Source organism: Centrocercus urophasianus, unplaced genomic scaffold (assembly GCF_019232065.1).
Source record: "Centrocercus urophasianus isolate 14NV4802_14NV808 unplaced genomic scaffold, USGS_Curo_1.0 seq_1145, whole genome shotgun sequence".
NCBI classification, from domain to species: domain Eukaryota; kingdom Metazoa; phylum Chordata; class Aves; order Galliformes; family Phasianidae; genus Centrocercus; species Centrocercus urophasianus.
The window spans coordinates 64227-85023 of NW_024884304.1; the positions used below are offsets into that span (position 1 = coordinate 64227).

The following is a 20797-nucleotide window of genomic DNA, read 5'->3' on the forward strand; positions in this document are numbered from 1 at the left end:
GTGCTGTTAATACCAAGACTCAGCTACGATGAGGCCCAAAGCCATGGAAAAAAACTCAACTCATAGACTTGCATTTTAAGAAAGATGTTTACTGTCTGGAACTGTAAAAAATATTCCTGAGTCACAGTAACCCCTCAGCAGATCAAAAAAGACATTGTTTCCAGTGGGGTCGGATGCAGACTTCAAATGGATGCTAGACTTGCTGAAGACACACGAAGCATATGCAGTGCCTCAGAGGCACAATGTACCAACAACTGGAGCTTTCAGAGCGAGCTGCCTTGGCTCAGGTCCACAGCACAGCATCCAGCTTGCCAGCTGCTGAACCAAGTAATGTATTGTATCATGCAAGGAGAGCAGCAGAAGGCAGCAACACATGGAGCTACAATGCAGATGATTCGTGCCATCTGAACTTGGCGAGGGAACATCCATCCCAACTGATGATGCTTGCCAGTGCAGCCGCATTCAGTCATCGTTAGCTGCACTGCAGAGCATGAGATGCTGTGGAAACAAGATAGAGCTCCACAAATATCTGTGCAATAGCTGGTCGCAGAGGAAGGCACTGCATGAGGGGGCTAAAAACAACTGTACCATGTGGGCAGAGTGCTGCCACATTTAGAAGGCAAGAACCAGGCTGTGCATCCTCCACGTGAGCAGAGACGCCCATGTAGAGTATCTTTGGATGTGGAGAGGTAGAGCAGCACTTCCCTTTTTGAGTTGCCAAAAGAGGCACTGATGCTGTGCTCCTTCCTCCCTCCATCATCCCCCAGTGTAACAGCTCCATAGATCAACAGCTTCTGCATCCTATTCCCCACCAGCCAAGGGCTGTCGGTGGTGCTGCCAGGCAAGAGTCCAGCCCAAATCACTCCTCAGGAGCTCTGCTGCAATGCGCCATCCAGGATCTGCTGGGTGATACGAGTCAAGGCAGGGAAGGCAGAGCTCTTGGGAAACTCTTGGATGAAGTCTCTGCCTTCCTCCAAGCTCTGGCTGAGTTGGGGGTCCAGAGGAACGGAGCCTGAGGGAGAGGAGGAAAGAGGAGCGTGATTGCTTGTTCATCACAAGGCAAAGGCTTTGACTGAGGATCGAAGAAAAACTCCTGCCAGAGGCATCTCCAGGGGCAGCAACAGGAAAAGGCAACCACCCCTGTCACCAGCCCTCCTTCTCACCTCTTTCTGGTTCTGAAATACCACCAGACCACAGTTCTTCATGAGACTCTCCTGCTCTGCTCCCAGCCCCATCCATAGGGCAGGTTCAACCCTCAGCCCCCCTTTTCTCAGGGAATTTCAGGAGTGCCGGGTGGCTTCAGGCTTGGTTGCTTGTCACCACAATGTTAGCAGCCAGAGGAGGCTCTGCTCATCACTGCCCCTGCTCTGGCAGCACTGGATGCCCACTGTGTACAGCGTGGACGGTATAGAAGCAACTTCACCTTGCTCCTGACTATCCTCAGGGCTCACAGGGACTAACAGCACAGCCCACCTGCCCTATTGACAGACTGTGCCCTCAAGCACTCCCACAGCACCACACAAGATGTCACCAAGGAGGGCTCTGCTCCAGAGTCCACTCACCTAAAAAAGGGACCCCAGCATGTTTGGCCAGCTCTTCGCCTCCCCCTTTGGAAAAGATGTTTGTGCACTCCTGAAGGAGGAAGAAAACAGCAGTGAGTCATGAACCACAGCAGAGAGATCTGAGCAACAGGGCAGGCATTGTCTGTGTACAGAAGTACCAGCTCCCATTCCACCTTCCTGCCACAAAGGACTGCCTTCTCCCAGCTCTATTTTGCCCCAGCCTTCTCCCAGCTCTATTTTGGGAAGAACCAGTGGCTTCTTCCAGAGTTCACTCAGCAGCTGGCAGCTTCTCATCTCCCAGGTTCACGGCACCCTTGTGGCATTTCACTGATCTTCCACCTGAGGCACAGCAGCGTTTGACACCCAGACATGAACAAGAACCCAAAATGGACCAACCAAAAGCTCACCGAGCAGTGAGGGCAAACAAAACCACTCATGTTCTCAACAATGCCAAGAACTCGCAAGCCTGTCTTCTTGCAGAACGTCAGCTCTCGCCTCACGTCTCCCACAGACACTGCCTGCAGGGAGAACAGGTAAGGTCAGAGGTGTCTGTCTGTCTGTCTAGATGTCTGTCCGGAGCAGGAATGCACAAATACATAAAACATGCAGGTGATGGGGATTAGGAGATGCTCTCTCGCTATTGCTGGCCATAGCTTCGACCAAGTCCTCCACTTAGAGGATCTGCACACAGAACCACATCCTGGAGGATGGGTGACAGCATCATCTGGGGTGCAAAGTTCCCCAATGACTGTGCCCCGAAAGCGTGCTGCAGCTCAGCACCAGCAGGCTGCCCTACCTGAGGGGTGGTGACTAGGATTGCTCCCAAAGGCTTGTAGGGCCGCAGGGCCTCCACTGTGGAGATGTGTTCATCAGAGGTGCCTGGAGGCGTATCCACGATGAGGAAATCCAGTTCTCCCCAGGCCACATCAGCAACAAATTGTTTTATTAAAGCTGCAAAAATAAAAGTTGTGCCATCTGAATGCCCTGAACCCAATTCAGGGAAGACAGCCCCGCAGAACAAGGCTCATGCCCCAAAGGATGACTTGCCCGTGGCAGGAGCCAAAATCACCTCCAATAGAGTTTGTAAGAACATTACTAACGCTGAAATACAACTGTACCGTTTTTCTTGGGTCCTCTCCACACCACAGCATCATCTGGCTTCTCCAGCAGAAAGCCAATGGACATCAGTGAGATGCTTTTCTCCTGATCCACAAAGACCGGCACCCAGCCGGCGTCACACTGGTGCACATCATTGTCCTGCACCTTGAACATGCGGGGTATGCTGGGGCCACACAGATCCACATCCAGGATCCCCACCTGCAGCGATGAAGCAGAGCCACTCAGATGGGCCTGAGCACAGTCACAGTACTCAGCTCTGCTTCCTCCCCAGAAAAGAGGAGGCAGCATTCTCCACTAGGCCAGGAACCAAAGCAGCAGGTTTGAAGCACAACCTGAAAGAGTTGCTTCAAGCTTAGACTGCTGTCCCAACCTCCTTCCCTCCAAGGAAACATCTCCTGGGTATCTACAAGCACTCTGGGGAAACTTTTATTCTGGGGACCCATCAGAACCTCAGAGGGATTGGCTCAACAGAGCCTTTATGAAGTCCTCCTAGATACCAGCCTGCCTCATGCCCCCTCCCCCCGGTGCCCTTTTGTGCCTGAACCACCGCTGTCCTTCAGCTTGCCCACAGAGGAACACGTGTCACCATACAAACCAACAAGTCATTTCTCAGCATCCTGGTTTCAAAAATAACAGCAAAAGAAGTTTTAGATAGCATCAGTCTCTTGGATAAAGGGGAAAGGAACTGCACTGTTAGCTGTGTTGGGCTCTTCTGGATCAAGAAAGCACAAACCATCGACAAGGGATCTTTATGTATACAGGTGGCATGGAGGACAAAGAGGATCATGCTGAGGTGATGGGGGGAAAGACCAGCTACAAATCAGCATCCCAGCCCTTCACTCACCTTCTTGCCCGAGTGCCGCAGCGACAGAGCCAGCTCTGTGCTGATGGTGCTCTTCCCCACACCGCCTTTCCCAGAGAGCACCAGCAGGATGTGCCGCACGCCACCCAGGTTGCTTCTCTCTGGGATAAGGGCAAGCAGGGACAAGCTTCAGGAAACAGCAGGACAAGGGGAAATGGTTTGAAGTTGAGGGAGGGAAGGTTTAGGTTGGATGTCAGGGAAAGTTCTTTACAGAGAGAGTGGTGAGGTGCTGGAACAGCTGCCCAGAGAGGCTGTGATGCCCCGTCCATCCCTGGAGGTGTTCAGGGCCAGGTTGGATGGGGCCCTGGGCAGCCTGGGCTGGTACGAAATGGGGAGGTTGGTGGCCCTGCGTGTGGCAGGGGGTTGGAGATTCATGATTCAACCCTTTCAACCCTGGCCATTCTGTGATTCTTCAGAGCCCCTTCTGAGAAGGGCAATGAAGAGGGGCAAAAAGGCACAGAGCGCTTTGGCTGCCTGAGGAGTAGAGGAAGAGCTCTGCGATGACCTCAGCTCTCGGGCAGCACAGTGATGGGTGCCCACGGGGCTCCGTCGTGACCGGTGCTGAGTGGGGCGGGCCGGGAGGCGGCGGTGGGCTCAGCCCGTGGCGCTTCCCCGCTCCGTGCCGCGCTGCTCTCTGGCCCGAGCCCCACTTCTCACCGCACCCGTCCGCCTGGATTTCCCCAAGGTCCTGGAGCAGCTCAGACCAAGGAATTGCAACCACCACTACCGGCCGGGCCCGCGTTCCCGGGCGCCCCGTCACCGGCGGCAGTTGAGTCACCGGCCCGCCCCGTACTGGACTTCGCCACGGAACCGGCATCGCACCGGCACCGCGGCGGCCATGGAGCCAGCTCCCAGCACGGCCGACCTCATCCGCGCCTCCACCGAAGGTAAGGGCACGAGGGAACCGGGAACGGGGCGGGACAGAGGGGAGACGTGGAGCGGGAAGAAGGACACGGGAAGGGTGGCACGGAACCCCGCAGGGCGGCGGCACCGAGAGCCCCGCGCCAGGCCCACGAGCACACAGCGCTGCCCACCGGGAACCGGGCCCAGCCGCCTCAGAGCCCAACTCGGCCCCGGCGCCTCCCAGGATCCGGAGTTGAAAGGCCGGAGCTGCGGGCGCACAGAGGACACGCACACAACCCAGAGCGCCGGACCGACCGCAACCCCGCGCCGCTCACCCGCCGCCACCTCCTCCATGCTGCTGCGCAGCGCAACGCTCTTCCGCCTTTCGCCGGCTAAGCCCCGCCCCCCTCCGACTGGCAGACTCCGCCTCCAATGGAGGGCCGCGCCCTGCCCAGAGGCCCGCCCCCACGGGCCTCGCGGCCAGTCACAGCCGCTCCCCTCCCACTAGCACCAGCCAATAGACTCTGTGCTTTCTCGCCCGCCTTAGCCACCCAATAGCGCTGCTCCCCTGAGATAGACAAGGGCACAGCCAATGGCGTCGAGCTCCCCGCGGGCACACCCCACCGCTTCTCCCTCAGCTTTGAGCGACGGGACTCTCAGCCAATTGCAAGGCAGATCCGAGCAGAAGTAGCCAATAAGGCGACTTGGAGGGCGGCGCTCTGAGCGGATTGTTTATGTCCCGGGAGGAGAAAGTAGGTCGGAACGCGGCGGCGGGGCCGGGCCGAGGTGGGCCCGGAGTGGGGCCGGTGAGCGCGACCGGGGCTGGGAGGGGGCCGAGCAAGGCCGGGGCACGCAGGACTGCGCTGCGGGGCTCTGAGCGTCGCAGCTCGGTCGTGCTTCAGCCGAGGGAGTGGAGGCCGTGAGGCAGCGCGGCCTTTGGTGCGGCCTTAGTGGGCCCGGAGCCTCTTTGGGACCCGCGCCGCGCCCGTCTGTGAGCTGCGGGCCTCGGGGAGAGCGGGGAGCTGCCCGAACCTGAAGCTCTGCTCTTCGGGAGCACCGACAGCTTTGTGCCGCCGGCCGGGCCCGGGCCTGGCCGCTGCTCCAGCGTCAGCACGGTGGAGAGGAGTTGTGCGGGTGTGGTGTGCGGCTGTGATGAGGGCTGAGGGTGGGGAGCGGGTCCGAGAGGCGGGAGGAGACCCAGCCGTGCGGGTGTTGGCCGTGAGGAGTTGATTTCTGTAAAGGAAGAATGAAAGGGAACATGGTGCCTCCCAACACAGAGCTGTGATGGGGCGGCTGGAGCTGGTTTGGCCTGTCGGGGTGGGAGGGAGGCTGTGGAAATCTGGTCTGCATAATATTTCTGTCTGGGGCATGCAGTTGCTGCCTGCTGTCCTCGAGGCAGATCAGGGCAGACCCGCTTTCCTGCCAGCACACAGGAAGTTGTCCGTTCCTCACTACGAATGCTGTTAGCAAACTGTTCTCCAAGTAGGCAGCTGCTCAGAGGTGAGCGAGCGGTGTTCCCAGCAGCAGACGTATGCAACTGAGGCAGCAGAGCAGTGCAGAGAAGCTGTCTTTGGTATTCAGACCTGGGGAACAAGAGGAAAGTTTGCAGAGGCTCGTAGTGGGGGAGGAACTCATCCTGCTGTCCTGCCCATCAGATCTGAGTTGTGCTGCTGTGGTGTTGGGCAGTGCGGTGCCCTGCGGAGGGCTGAGCCTGAGCAGCCTGAGGGGGGGAAGGGAGCCATACTGGCACGTGTAACCTCTTCTGCTCATCCCCACAGCCTACCTGTCCCGCGTTGCCATGGCACGACGCACACGGAGCAGCCGGGCCTGGCACTTTGTCCTGAGCGGGGTGCGGCGTGAGGCCGACAGCCGGGCGCTCGCTTTGGCCACAGGAGCACGAGGCTGGGGCTACGACTCCGATGGGCAGGTAGGCACATGGCTGGCTGTACCCAGAAGAGACTGATAGGAGGCTGTTGGATGAGATGGAAGCAGATGCTGCTTCCCCCAGGCTGTAATGTGGGGCTCATGGCATTTCTCCCCAAGGTAGGGCTAGCAAGGCTGCAGCCCTGTACCACAGCCCTGTGCCTTTATAGAACCACAGAGTCACTCAGGTTGGAAAAGCCCTCAAAGATCATCGAGTCCAACCGTGATCTAACAATACTACTCCAACTCTAACAGCTCTCCCCTAAATCATGTCCCTGAGCACCACATCCAAACAGATTTTAAACGCACCCAGGGATGGTGGCTCAACCCTGGGGAGCCCATTCCAGTGCTTAACAACCCTTTCTGTAAAAAAGTTTTTCCTGATATCCAACCTTAACTTATCCTGGCACAACTTGAGGCCATTTCCCTTCATCCTGTCACCAGTGAGAAGAGACCTGCCCCACTCTCTCTGTAAGCATCTTTCAGGTATTGGAAGAGAGCAGCAAGGTCTCCCCTCAGCCTCCTTTTCCTCAGGCTGAACACCCCCAGTTCCTTCAGTCTCTCCTTGTAGGACATATTCTCCAAGCCCTTCACAAGCCTTATTGCCCGTGGGCCAGAGAACTGCTCTGTACATCTAAAACACACAACGTGTTTGTAGTACATAATATTTTAAAAATATTCTTTTTAAGTATCAATCTAAAATATGCACTGAACTGAATCAGTTCTCCCATCTGGTTTGCTGTCTTTTGGTTGTCATGCAGCTGTTAGCTGCTGTTGGAGAGATTGTGGGCTGCTCCAGTCTGTGAAATTCCGGTCTAAAAGGGAATTAGAATCTTCTTGGCCATCCTTCACCCTAGTTTTAGTGCATGAGTTCTGTTTCCCACACACTGTGTGCAGCAGTGAGGACACAGAAGTGCTCCTGAAGCTTCAGAGCCAGGCTAAAATAATACAAGGTCTCTGCCCAAGCATGGTGCCCAAATCCAGACACTGCTCTCTCAGAAAATATCAGCAGAGCTTTGTATTTCCACAGCCAAATTTCTAGATAGTGGCAATTAAGAAAGGCCAATGAAAGATACAAAACAAGCTTTCTAATCTGCAGTGGGAGAAGGAGGTGGTGAGTGGCAGACAAGTAAACCTGAGTCATTTTAAGTCCCGCTGTCTGGTTACATGGCCACAGCTCTGTGAGTTTAAAGGACTTTATCTTTAAATACCGATGACAAAATCTGCCATAGCTGTTGCCACCTGCTATGGGGGCGAATAGTGAGCAGGTATGATCAGTGTGTGACCTCAGATCTGTGCTAAGTTACATGGGGTGAGAAGGCACCTCCTGTAACACGTGGGGTCAGACAGGGCTCTTCCTCTTACAGCATCCAGTGCAGGCACGCTTTGCTCTCTGGGTGTGGAGGAATAGAAAATGCAAGTTCTTGTGTGCATACATAAAAGTAAACAAAAGCCTTGAAATCTCTCACTAGGTTCCCTGCAGGCTCATGTGCAGTGCTGGCAAGAGGAACTGCAGTCTTACTGCTTAACTGCTACTCTTTTGTTCTGCCCTCTCCCCTTCCTGGCCTCCTTTTCCTCCTCCTCTCTTTGGAGCAGTGTTTTTCAGCAGTGTGTTCTTCCCTTGGGGAAGGCACAGGGCCCTGTGGGAATGTACAGGTTCTGTGTACAGCCATTTGCACGCATCTGCTCTTGTTTTGTGGTGCCTTGACTGGCATACCCAGCTGTCTGTAACCTGCATGCTGAAAGCCATCACTTTAGCACAAAGCTTACTTAAAAATGGGTGTTAAAGAGCTGCTTGGGCTGTCGTGCTACTTGCCCCCCTCCCCATCTCTTTGATGCCTAGAAGCTGTGAAGGCACAAAGGACACACTGGGTCCCAAGACAGGGCAGTTAGAGCTCAGCCCCTCTGCATGGCAGACCAGGCTGGGACACAGTGCAGCAGTGCTGCCACTGGCTCTGGCACGAGCCTGGGGATGTCCCCATGCAGCTCTGCAGAGCAACCTGACTGCTAGGAGAGCCCAGCTCTGCAACCTGGGGACGCTTGGCAGTAATGTTCCTCTGCTCTCTGCTGCAGCACAGCGACTCGGATTCGGAGCCGGAGTTTTCCACCCTCTCGCCCTCCATCCCGAGCGCCATCCCTGTGACTGGAGAGTCCTACTGCAACTGTGAGAACCAGAGTGAAGCTCCCTACTGCTCCAGCCTGCACGCCCTCCACCGTGTCAAGGACTGCCAGTGCGGCGAGGAAGATGAGTGTAAGGAAAGAACTCCTTCCAGAGGCCTTTGGGGTGTGAGGTGGGAGCAGTCCTGGCTTGGAGGCACAGCCTGCACCTCTGCATGGATTACTGCAGGGCCCTTATCTCTGTCCCAGTGCCTGATGCTCCTTTGTTTACATCTCAAGGCCACGTAGCCTTTAGGAAGATTATAAGCATGTGTCTTCTGTTGTGCTCCCAGGGCTGAGTGCTGAACTTGTTAATGCTTCAGGGTTCACCTCTGGAGACCTGAGTTCAAATCCAGTTGAGGCTGCTAGAAAAGTCAGCTGCTGTGGCCACAACCCTATTAATGCTGATCCCCAGTGCAGCTGGCAGGGCACTTGGGTGTGCAGCAGGTTTTCCTCAGAGTAGACAGGAAAGGCAGGTAAAGAGCGGGTCTGGGCTGACTGAGAAAGCCCCAGAGCACAGCAGAATTGTTGTAGCACTTGTGTTTTGACTTCAGTCCCTTGAATGGACAAGAAATGATTGTGTTTCCCTCAGAGAAAAGAAAAGGAGGTCTGAGGAGCCTTGTCAGAACTGACAGCAACAGGAAGGAGAGAGCACTGAACCATCCCCTGTGGGAAGAAGCAGAACAGTTCAAGCCTCAAATATGTCCACAGCTTAGGATTTAACCTGATTTAAAAAAAAAAAATAAATGAAGTCTTGATGGGCCTTTATAACAACTGTCCATCTGTGTTTCACTTGGGAATAGCTCCCTGAGGGCCTATGTCCACCCTTGTCTCCTGTGTCCTTCCTGACCAGATTTTGACTGGGTATGGGATGACCTGAATAAGTCGACGGCCACCCTGCTGACCTGTGACAACCGCAAGGTGAACTTCCACATGGAGTACAGCTGTGGCACCGCAGCCATCCGGGGCAACAAGGAGCTGGCAGATGGGCAGCATTTCTGGGAGATCAAGATGACCTCTCCAGTGTATGGCACAGATATGGTACGTAGAACCAGGTTGCTTCCAGGCACTTAGAAATGCCCTGTGTTCTCTGAACGGGATAGCAAACTTCCTTCTGTGTTTCACCTTGGCATCCTCACTTAGCAGTAAGAAAACTGAAGCTGGAAGGATAAGCGGTTTTAGGCCAACACCAAAGGAACTGTGACTAGAACCTGATTTTCCTGCTTCCCTGGAGTTCACCAGCAATAAACTTAACAAGGACTGTGGTCAGGCTGTGCTGGTGCTCGTCCTCAGCCTGGGGAAGCATCCAGGCAGGCTGTGGTTGGCAGTTCTGCTGGGTGTGCTGGGGTGTGTGCTGCTCAGCTCGGTCACTTCCTGCCCTTGAAGCATCACCCCTGCAGGGCTGTGTACAGCTGTGGCATCGCTCTGTGGCTTGTGGCCACAGCTCAGCCTCACTTTCCACAGTTAACATGAGCCACAGCCCTGTTAGCTCCCTTGGCTCTGCTAAGGCAGCACCTCGTGGTCTGGTTCCTGGGCTCTGTAATGCAGTGCTGGCCAAACCTTTTGACAGAGAACTGAAACCTTCAGCTTATCTTCAGCAGAACCTCTTACTTGTTGGGCTGTGCTGAGCGAAGGAAGGGAGACCTGGAGTCTCACTTGTGTTTTGTTGCTTTAGAAGCATTCTGTGCTCCTGCAGATGCTAAGCTTGTGTTCTTCTTCTCGACTTTGCCTACCAGATGGTGGGAATTGGGACATCAGATGTGAATCTGGACAAATACCGCCACACCTTCTGCAGCCTGCTGGGCAAGGATGAGGACAGCTGGGGGCTCTCCTACACAGGTAATGCAGGCAGGTCAGTGTTAGGGGGAGGACAGCTGAAGTGTTAGCAACAGGTGCTCGGGTTTAAGAATTACATGGGATCACAGCCAAAAAGGCCACAAGGCCTGTGAATCCCTTGGTTAACTACAATGGGAGCTGCTGCCTGTTCAGTTCACCTGCGCACCTGCAGGGCTTGCCTAAGCATAGGACAGGCTGCTGCTTGCTTTCAGCTCCTGGAGCCTTACCTGCATTTTGCAAACCCTATGCAACCAGCATGTGAATTTTCAGGGCCTCCGGACTGCAGGTTGCATGCCAGTGATTCAGGATCTCAGTGCAGCTGCTTGGGCTCTGGTATTCCAAAACCTCAGCTTCCCTCTCTTCATCATATGCTTTGGGTGGGGGGGGCATTGAGGGAACAATGAGGAGACGGGGCATTTTGTAGGTGCTGACCAAGACTGTAGCAGTGGGAGCTCGCAGGGAAGTGTCTGAGAGTTGGGGGTGAATTTGTGGAGCGCAGACTTTTTTGCTGAATGCAAGGTGTGTTGTTTTAAGGACTGCTGCATCACAAGGGTGACAAGACAAACTTCTCCTCGAGGTTTGGCCAGGGCTCCATCATCGGGGTGCATCTGGACACGTGGCACGGAACACTGACGTTCTTCAAAAACCGCAAGTGCATTGGTAAGAGCGAGGGCAGCTGCAGCAGCCTTCAGGCACAGAGGCAGAAATGGGGGAGCACTGCAGCTGTAGCTGAACTCTGGCGGCGGCTGGGCTGCAGGAGAAAATAGTAGCAAATAAAAGATGGAGACGAAGTGAGTGGGGGCAAAGGTTGCGTTTGTTTACCAGGTTTGGATTTCAAAAGGCCGTTTTCCAAGCGTTTTGTGACAGCTTTGTGGAGCTCAGGCTGGGTGGGAGGAGCGAGATCACCTGGTCAAAACTAATGCGAATCCTCCATGCTGTCCCCTGCAGGGGTTGCAGCTACGAAGCTGCAGAACAAGAAGTTCTACCCCATGGTGTGCTCGACAGCAGCCAAGAGCAGCATGAAGGTGATCCGCTCCTGTGCCAGCTGCACGTCCCTGCAGTACCTGTGCTGCTACCGCCTGCGCCAGCTCCTGCCTGACTATGTGGACACGTTGGAGGTGCTGCCGTTGCCACCGGGACTCAAGCAAGTGCTACACAACAAACTGGGGTGGGTCTTGAGCATGAACTATAGCACGTCGAAGCCTTCCTCCTCGTCATCAGGAAGCGACTCAGATAGCTCCTGTGGCTCAGATGCAGAGGCCTGCCAAAGGAAGAGGTGCAGGAGGACATGATGTCTCTTCAGACGAACTGCTTTGGGGAAGTCGGGTGAGGTTTTGTTGCGCTGTCTGTGAGGGCAGCCCAGGCCTGACGCACCTATTTCTTCACGGGGACATCAATTTCTACCTGTTTATGAAGATTTCTCTTGTGCTGGTTGGAATCCTTAGCCTGAGCATTCATCACTTGCATTAAAAATACCTGCTGACCCAAAGAGGTGTCAGCTCTGTGAAATGCATAAACTGCAGCCAAATACCTGACGTTAATCTCAGATGATCTGAAAGCCATCGCCTCTTTCTGAAGAATCTCTCTTTGCTGTAGGCTGGCAGTAGAGGTGAGATTTCAGGTGGCTTCTCTATCTCAAAGCACACTTCTTGCAAACTTGATTCATCAAAAGACAAAATGAAAGACCAGCCCCCGCTTCACCCCCCCCCCCCGAACGGGTGGGCATTGGTTTGGTATCTGCAATGAATTCATCATGCTGTGGGGCATGACTGAACTGCAGCACTTAGGGAAATGGGCTCTGAGAGATGCACCCGTGCCACTTGTGAAAGAGCAGTTACTTAAGAGAGTCAATCTGTTAGTGATCTTTCTTGAGCACCCCTTCCATGACTTTAATTGCTTTGCATGTTGGCTACTGCTGCTTCTCCTGTATCAAAGACTGTATTAAACTGTAATAATAAAAGTATAAGCTATCTTTCATTCCTCCTAGGACCTTTAAAGGCAAGAAGCTGAACGTGCTTGTCAAAAATAGGTACACTACAGCTAGCAGCCTGGAGATGATATTTGAAATGCAGCATTTGTTTGTCAGATCTAGATGGGGTTACCTTGCCTCTGCCACATGGAGGGTTCTTGTGCTGCTCACTGGAACATCGGAGCCAGGCCTGGATGGAGCTCCAGCAGTGCCATGCTGATGCTTGTGGCTGCAAACAGGAAGGAAAGACTGTGGTGTTTTATTAATGTGTGTGTTGTGACAATTTGCATTCAAACAGCCCTAAATACCCACCCCAGAGACAGAAAGTCAGAGTTTGTGTGCAGGACAGCCACTGAGACTTGTGTGCTGCCTGCAGCTGGCCCCTTCTTGTACGTGCTGAGAAGCAGTGCTGGACTGGAGCCTGGAACAGTGAATAATCCAGCAGTGGCCTGGCACCACTGCCAGCAAAAGACACGCAGGAGAGCTTTCCTGCTTTCTCACATTTGAGCTGCCCTAATATTTCAGTCAGGAAAGAGGAAGGAAAAGCACCTTAGCTGCTCCTTGTGGATTAGGCCACAAGCACTGGCTGGGCACAAACTGCACCGAGGGATCGAGTACATGAGTGGTTCTTCTTGCCAGTTTCCACTGTGCTGTCAGGACAGGCTGGCTCAGAGGACTCAGCCCAGCACCGATGCAGCTGGAAGCCCTTGAAATGGCCACATTTGGCAGTTCAGCTTGCCCTCTTTCTGCCCCTCAGTGCTGAAGGAGCTGCTGGGAGACCAAGTGGGCAGGCACAGCCAGGGTAGGGAGGAGCACAGCCCCCTGTTGCAATCCCCTGCAGTCGGTCTGTCCTGCAGTTCTGCATGCCAGCATAATTGTGAGTCCTTAGATGAACACAGCACTGCTTTTCAGGATGTTTTTCTGCAGCCTTTAAACTCTCTTCTGGTGAGTGGTGCATTTACAGATGATTTAAGCTGGTGCCATCAGCCAAGTGCAAAGGTTATTGCAAACTGGGGGGTGTTGAAATAGATGAGATGGGAAGTGCCTTTCAGCTTGTGCTCTTCACAGGCTCCCTCCCAGCACTGCAACTGGGAACGCGGGCAGCCACCTGCTGTCTTTTCTCCTGGTCATTACAGACCTGCAAAGGCTTCATGTGAAGCTTTTTGCTCCCCATGACTGCTCCTTTCCTTCTCACGTTGTGAATCTTCAAGCAAAGATGGCTCTTGCCTCTCTGTTTATGGCTCTGAATGAGAACCTTAATTAAACAGGACAGGCTCTCTGTCAACCCATCTGTAGCAGTGCTCCCGCCAGAAAAAGCAGCCCTGCTGGATTTCTCCTCCCAGGAACTAATTCAAGCATTAGCAGATGGAAGCAGGAGAATCACTGGCAAGGAGGAGCTTCATTCTGAGGGTGCCCTCCTACCTTCACAGCACTGGTTGGTGTCACTTGGAGCTTGCAAGCTGTATTTAATGAGAAGAAGCTCAAGGGGTTTCTGTGTCACTGTGAAATGCCACAATCAGCAATACCAAATCCTCAGAGTTTTAGGGCTCTTGATCCCTACTGTCCCCATTGCAACTATTTCCAAATAAGAAGCTCAACATTTGCTTTGGCAAAAGAATCCCATTTTAGCCCATCATTTCACATGGAGTTTCTGCAGCTTATCAGGCATGTCCTTATGCTGGGAGCTTAGCCAATGGCCTCTCCTGCCTTGAGCTCCCTGTACCCCAGGCTGTGGTTTCTCTCTGGCCAGCTGGCTTTGACAGTTGATGAACGTTTTTCTAAGCAAGTCCAGCTGGACCCACAATCCTGAAGAAATCACAAGCAGGACTGACAGTAGCAGGACCAAAGAGTGAGCAGGCAGAAGGACATTAAAAGTCAGGACGTTGCACAAAGTATTTAGCTCATTCAGTAACACAGCTGACAGGCAGCACACTTACCATGGTTATGTCAGCAGAGGAACCAAGCTGCTAAGACTTGGAGCTCCTGCTCCAAACATGCCTTAATGCTTCAGGGAGACAGCCAGAGGGATATAAAGCTGCTAAAAGAGGAAAGGAGAGCCAAGAGGCTGAAGAAAGCATCTATAACAAGAGATTTATTGATGTGCGAGTCTATTCTGAAACAGAACCAGCTGCTTCCACGGGCTGGGCTCCCAGCAGCACTGCCATGCCAGAAGCAGCTCAGCAACTGTTGAGTTTAGCAGAAAATGCTGAGGCTGACTGAGGTGGTCCCTGGTCCCACTATGCAGTCAGGTCCAGGATGAGGTCAGGGCTGGTGGAAACCATGAAGAGATAGATGCGGCGGGACAAGTCTGGCCCAACACGGTGGTCCTTCCCACTGATGTCTGATTTCACAGGGATGTTACTCAGCAGCAGCAGTCTCTCACCTTCTGTGCTGCATTCTTCGTAGGCCTTCAAGCACACACAAGAATGAAGCAGTTAACATGCATGCTCTAAGAGAAGACTCTACTCTCCACTGAGAGGCTCAATCCCATTATTGCAGAGAGGATCCCTGACTAAGCAAGCGTTCCCCCAAACACGCAGGCATCAGAGGATAAAACTCAGAAGAATCAAGATCCACAACTTGCAAGCAGGTTCCACACATTCTGATTTGTGTGTGTTGTCCCTTCAGTATACAAGGAGATAACTTTTCTTCTGAAGAGGGTATGCTAGGAGCAGAGATCAAAGCTCCGGGAGAAGAAAAGTAGAAGAGAATATTTGACTATGTAAGACTTACACAGAAAAAAAGAAGGAAAACAGTTCTGTCAGTTTCTGATCTAATGGAAACAGCTTAAGTGATTCACGCTCACCCCAAATGACTTACCTGTGCCAGGAGGCCAGGGGAAGGATATGCTTCTGCTATTGCTGCTGCTGTTGCAGGGCTGACTCTGTTAAACTGCTGGATTTGTCTCTTCCACACCTGCCATAGCCCTGTGCCATCCTTCTCCACTCGCAACCCCTTGCCCGAGACCCCAGCAGTGCAGAAAGACAACTCCTGCATCTCCAGCTGACTCCTACAGAAAGACAGACTGCTGAGAGCAAGACCAGGAGACAGCATGTGGGCACTGGGCTTCCTTCTAAAGCCTCTCTCTTCAGTACTAATATTTTTTCCTCAATGTTTTCTTTCCTTCCCTGGAAAGCTTCAGAACATCTTGGTGCAAAGGTTTCCCTAGGGTTCTCATCCTCTCTCCCTTCTTCATGCTGAATCACAACTGTGTTCACTGTGAGATTAGTTGATTTCCAGCAGCACAGAGGACTGAAAATGGTCTAGTCCAAGCCCTAACATCAACCAAAACAGACTGGCACTCACTGATAAGCGTTCCTGTAGCTTCTATGAGGTTTTCCAAAGCTCTGGGCTTTGAACTTGTCCAATCCAGCAATAAACTCACTTGTATGGGCGCCTTGCTATTGCCTTAGTCAGCGCAGAGATGTGCTCACCAAATTCCTGCCACGTGTCTAGGAGCTGTACATCAATGTTACCCCACAGCTGGAGCACCACCTGCGCCTGGAAGAGAAATGACAGTGGTGAAACACGTAAGACACCAACCAATGGGACAGAAATAGGGTCAGGAGGGCCAGGACAACCTGAGGCCCTCATCCTCCTTCATAAGCATGCTCCAGCTTCAGGCAGCAGTGCTGCTGTCAGCCCTGACCACCAAAAGCACTCAGAGATAGGAGCAAGGAGAACACAGGGGTACACCACATCTTTCAGCAGGGTGCAGATGGGCTGGGAGGGGAGGGAGGCTGGGCTGACTGCATGAGCTCTGTTCACAAAGAAGAGTAGTAAAGCCTGCTCATCCTTCTTAGCTCCCAGTAAGCTGGTGGGTCATCATCCCCCTTTGGGACATACCCAGGCAGGGCAGGAATTTAGTTTGAGGGATATCAAGTAAGGGTTTATATCCTGTTTGACCTAGTTCGTGACAGCTGTGGTATCACAAGGAGCGCTTCCACTCTGCTGTGGGACACGGGCTTTGCAAGGCAGAGAACCAACAGCAATTTTCACAGCTAACTGGGCAGCTTTTGTTGGGGCTGGGGAGGGGAGGCATGATCAGATCCAAACAAAAGGCTCAAACCCGTGCTCACGGTCAGTTAGGGTGAGGGAGCATGCATGTGGACACAACTTGACTCCAAGCAAGCCATCACCTTCCTTGTCAAGCATTCATTATGCAGAAGGGTACATGAGAGGGGCATGAGAAATTCTACCTCCAGTATTTCCTGCTGAGTCATGAACAGCTCTGGGCCAGGCTGGGATTTGGAACTCTGCTTTCCAGGGCTCAGTGCCTGCCACCCATTTTGCTCCTGGTTACACCTGTAAGCAAGACACACAGCTCACACTTGTGCACTGCATATTCACACCTCAGGCTGTCTGATAAAGAGGAAAAGGTCACTTAATCCACCCACATTTGCTACCTCCCAGTCAGACTTGATGGTGGAGACAAAGCTCCCCAGTGAGGCAGCACTGCTACAGCTGGCACACTGCTGCAGTTCTGCATGCCACATGCAGCCCTTCTGTGTCAAGAACTGCAGATCTACACGTGAGCTGGACGGAAGTGGCTGCAGAAGAGAAGACAAGACCCAAAACTGAGGTAAATGCTGCTTGGTTCCCTTAGTGGCAGAACTCAACAGGCCACAGCTGATTATTTTAAAATGTAACACACTTGGTAAAATTATCCTCACAGGCTTCAGTGAGAAAGAGCCCAGGAAGTGGCGAAACAAGAGCTCTCCCTTGGGAAACATTTCAGAAAGGACAGGACAGGACAGACCTAGCTACTGCAGCTGAGTTGATGTGGGACAATCTGGTCAATCACACTGTCACCGTGAAGAGGAAATTCCTCTGCTGTGCATGCACACAGGCAGGAAGCACTCAGGCACTGGGAGCAACACATGAATGATACATTCCAGGAACAAGAAAGGGGCTTCAGGCACCAAACATCTCTCCCTGCTTCATGAGCTGCACACTTTGCTGAGAACAGAAAGGCACTGCAGCCCTGCTTGGTGCACAGGGCAGTGCAGCAAGAGCTGTATCACTGCATCCCTCTGCCTAGTCCTGAGTGTAGTCTCACCTGCAAACATGTAAAAAGGATTTTGCTAACTACAAAATCCTTAGTCTGCTCTAAATCCATCTGCAAAATATATCCACAAGATGGTAAAACTCAAGTCCTCTTGAGCACAGACCTTGTGATTTACAGCCCATGCTGGCACCACGCTCAGCAGCTCACCCCAGACACCTCCCTGCTGCACAGATGCTTCTCTCCACCCATGGCAAACTTCCCAGCCCCGCTGCTCCCCATGCCCCCAGCACATCCCACCTGTAGGCATCCAGCCCCACGACAGCCAGGCTGTAGGTTTTAGTGGAAGAGCCCTCCAGGCTGGCCAAAGGTAACACCTGGTTCAGGTCAGGCTGACTCCCTGACGAGGCATCAACAAAAGTCTGAAGCAAGACAAATCACACCCAAGTCTGTAGCAGTTTTCCTCTCTGAAACAAACCCTCCCTATCTCTGGCTGGACAGCAGGGGGCTTCCAGAACAACTTTCATCACTGGAAGCTGGCAGCCAGACTGCAGCTGAGAGTGCTGCCTTTGGGCAGGCACAGCACGCCACCTCTGCCAATATTCAGCTTTTTTTCTGGCTCACCTTTCTCCCTGGAGCGTTAGCACTGACCTTCTCACAGGCACTGGCTATTCTAGCCTCTCCTTCTCTACTCTCAGACTGCACTGGATGGCCTCTGAACTTCTCAGGGCAGAAGCACAGGCTGCCTAGATAGGTATAAATAAAACACAGCATGACTGCACGCACATGAACTAACCATTAAATTCTCTGCTTCCAAATGCAAGCATTTCTAAGGACTGCTTGCTTTGATTGTTTCTTTCAAGCATATCTTTTATAAGCACAATGAAAAGGGAAAAGCTAAACACAAGGAAAGGCAATCCTCCCAAGGCAATCCTGCCCAATCCTCCTCTGAAGGAAAGCAGCATCCTGTAGTGGGTTTAAAGGCAAATGCCTGCACGTTTCCCCTGTCACTGCACTCTCACACGGGTTCTCTGCTGCACTCTGTGACGCAGCTTTGTTTCAAGGTGGAGCAGTGGCAGTTATGAATGAACCCTCCCTTGCCTCCCATGTTCACCTGGCACTCTGCATGGCTCTGCCTCAGAGATCTACATTACCTGGGTTAGGGAATAGAGGCGCTTTAGAAAATCTGCTGGCTCCAGCAACACCAACACCTCCTTTTCCTCTTCAGTTTTCACCATGCAGTCATCCTAAAGAAGAAGAAATAATTTCCAACACATGCAGAACCCAGCATGTCTCCACCTATGCAGTGCCTATGCTTTTAGGGGTTCTGACACTCACAAGGCCATGTTAGATTCAGCTGGGACAGTTATTTTAGTTCATAGCATCTCATAGGATGCCATGTTTTGGTTTTAAAGAAACAATGCTGATAATACATCAATGTCTCTAGTTTTGTATAGAGGATATAAGGACATTTTAGTATTGCTTTAGTATTCTCAGCTTCTCCTATTGTCCTGCCAGTGAGAGGGACAGGGGAGCAGGAGGAGCTGGAGGAGACAGAATAAGGACAACTGACCTGAACTGGCCAAAGGGATATTCCATACCACATGACATCATGTGGAAGGAAAGCCTGAAAAAGGGAGGAGTTCAATGGGTGGCCTGCTGCTGCTCAGGGACTGGTTGGCAGGTGGCTGAGCGATTGTTTGTGAATCACCTGTTAGACATATGTAATTATTATAACTGTTATTCTTTTTCTCCTCTTTCTATTCTCTAACTCAACTCACGAGCTCAACTTTTCTTTTTCCCCCAGATTCTCTCCCCTGAGTCCACTGGGAAGGGAAGAAGCAAGCTTAGCCACCTGCTGGGTTAAACCACAACAGTACTATGCTGATCAAAGCCCACTGCTGAGCTGAAAGAACTTTCCCACACAAGCAGATCACCGAAGGTGCAATAAATGACCTGGTGAGGAAAGCAGTGACAACTGCAGAAATTGCCATCTAAGCCAAAAAGACATAAAACAGCTCTGTCTGCACCTCATAGTTATCATATGACCACAAGAGCCAAACTACAGTTCTGCCTCTATCTGAAATTCTTATAGTGGGGGTGAGGACAAGAACAGCCTAGCTTTGTGGCTACAAAAATACAGTTTTACACAGCACCTACCACAGCCAAACTGAAAGAGGCACAGTAGTTGGTACCAGAAGGAACCTGCCCTCTTTAAGGTTCCTAGAAGCAAAATTCAGGAACCAGTTGGTAGACTTTCAAAGCTGGGGGCCCTGCAGCAAACTTGCCCAGCCTTTTCCAACCATGCAGATGCTGCCTGTGACAGCAGGCCATACACAACATCTGCTCTGGAAAAGCTGCTGCCAACCTAACTAATATCTCCGTATGAATAACTTGTGGTCATTTCAGTCTTGCTTACTACAAACTCCCCAGACTATCAATGGATGCACACATGCCTAAACCAAACATGTGTAGATACTTAGAAAACACCATCTTTAGAATAATCTGAATGAGGACCACTTCCAGCTCTCCTCCTGAGCTACCTGTGGCCATTGGTAACCAGCATGCCTGAGTCTGCTGCTGTCAGCACCCAGCACAGAAAGCCAAGTCAAAGCCTTCTCCCCACAGAACATCTGATGTCAAATTACATTTACAACAGAGAAGATGACGACTCACTGGGGAAGATGGAATGGTTGGCATATTTCTCCTCCAGGTTATGCTGCAGGGAATTGCCTGAGGCTTAAAGGAATGTTTACAGTCCAGGGAACTCAAAGCCTTGATCCAAATATCTGAGCCAGGATCTTCAAGGAAACCTGTGGAGAAATAAAGATCAGCCCTGACATAAGAAAAAGAGCTGCTTTATTTGTGCTAATACTAATGGCACTGCTCCTTCTCCACAGCCCAGCACGATGCAACCCCACCAGCAGCCGAGTAAGGGGTGCTGGCCTGGCCGAGAGCCGCTCAGCAGGCTGCAGCAGCATGGGGCCACCCTCGGCTCTGCCCACCAGGCCCCGCAGCCCACCTGGATCCACGCACACCTCCAGGAGCCGCAGGCAGCGCTCGGGCCTCAGCAGCCGCCAAGCCGCCGCCGCCTCCCGCTTCTCGAGCGCCTCCCGCTCCTTCCGCCGCTGCCGCTCCCGCCTCTGGGCCTCGGCCTCCCCGGCCGCCCTCCGCCGCTTCGGCCGTACGGCGGCTGCCGCCGGAGGAGAGACTTCTGGAGCCGCACTGGGGCCGTGGGGCTCGGGCTCGGGCTCCGGTTCTGACTCGGACACCTCCCATGTCGCCCGGGCCCGGCGGCACCGCTCGCTGCCCGCCATGGCCGAACCCCGCAGGCTCCGGGAAGCTCCAGGCCCCGCTAGGCCGCGCCCGTTGCCATGGCAGCAGCGGAGCGCCCCTCCCTCTAAAGCCTCCGGCGCCACCCCTCGGCCGCAGCACAAACGTTCCGGTGTGGGTGAGCGGGGACTCTTTCAGGCGGACACATGAGCGGAGGGAGCGGTTCCTTTAAGAGTGCCGCCGCCGCC

At 53.0% G+C, this 20797-nt stretch overlaps 3 protein-coding genes across 5 annotated transcripts; 1 reads left to right on the plus strand and 2 right to left on the minus strand.

Annotated features, from left to right (window-relative positions):
* Positions 1-68: 68 nt before the first annotated feature.
* Positions 69-4784, minus strand: NUBP2 (nucleotide binding protein 2). The gene is made up of 7 exons (XM_042809280.1): positions 4722-4784; positions 3526-3644; positions 2681-2879; positions 2359-2513; positions 1970-2080; positions 1563-1632; positions 69-1012 (listed from the first exon to the last, which is right to left on the minus strand). Exons 1-7 carry the CDS (start codon positions 4738-4740, stop codon positions 867-869), a joined length of 819 nt encoding a protein of 272 aa, XP_042665214.1. The 5' UTR covers positions 4741-4784; the 3' UTR covers positions 69-866.
* Positions 4785-4941: 157 nt separating this feature from the next.
* Positions 4942-12274, plus strand: SPSB3 (splA/ryanodine receptor domain and SOCS box containing 3). Of its 3 annotated transcripts, none has more exons than XM_042809277.1 (7): positions 4942-5138; positions 6165-6313; positions 8383-8560; positions 9320-9507; positions 10203-10305; positions 10837-10962; positions 11251-12274. In XM_042809277.1, the coding sequence occupies exons 2-7, from the start codon at positions 6185-6187 to the stop codon at positions 11592-11594; spliced, it is 1068 nt and encodes a 355-aa protein (XP_042665211.1). In that variant the 5' UTR covers positions 4942-5138; positions 6165-6184; the 3' UTR covers positions 11595-12274. The 3 variants fall into 3 exon arrangements, with proteins under 3 accessions (XP_042665211.1, XP_042665210.1, XP_042665213.1); XM_042809276.1 differs by having other exon boundaries at positions 5106-5192; XM_042809279.1 differs by lacking the exon at positions 4942-5138 and adding an exon at positions 5156-5172.
* A 2074-nt stretch (positions 12275-14348) lies between these two features.
* On the minus strand, positions 14349-20600 carry EME2 (essential meiotic structure-specific endonuclease subunit 2). Its single transcript, XM_042809275.1, has 8 exons — positions 20299-20600; positions 19953-20089; positions 18431-18523; positions 17577-17698; positions 16471-16576; positions 15657-15772; positions 15092-15281; positions 14349-14679 (listed from the first exon to the last, which is right to left on the minus strand). The coding sequence occupies exons 1-8, from the start codon at positions 20591-20593 to the stop codon at positions 14509-14511; spliced, it is 1230 nt and encodes a 409-aa protein (XP_042665209.1). The 5' UTR covers positions 20594-20600; the 3' UTR covers positions 14349-14508.
* Between the last annotated feature and the right edge of the window lie 197 nt (positions 20601-20797).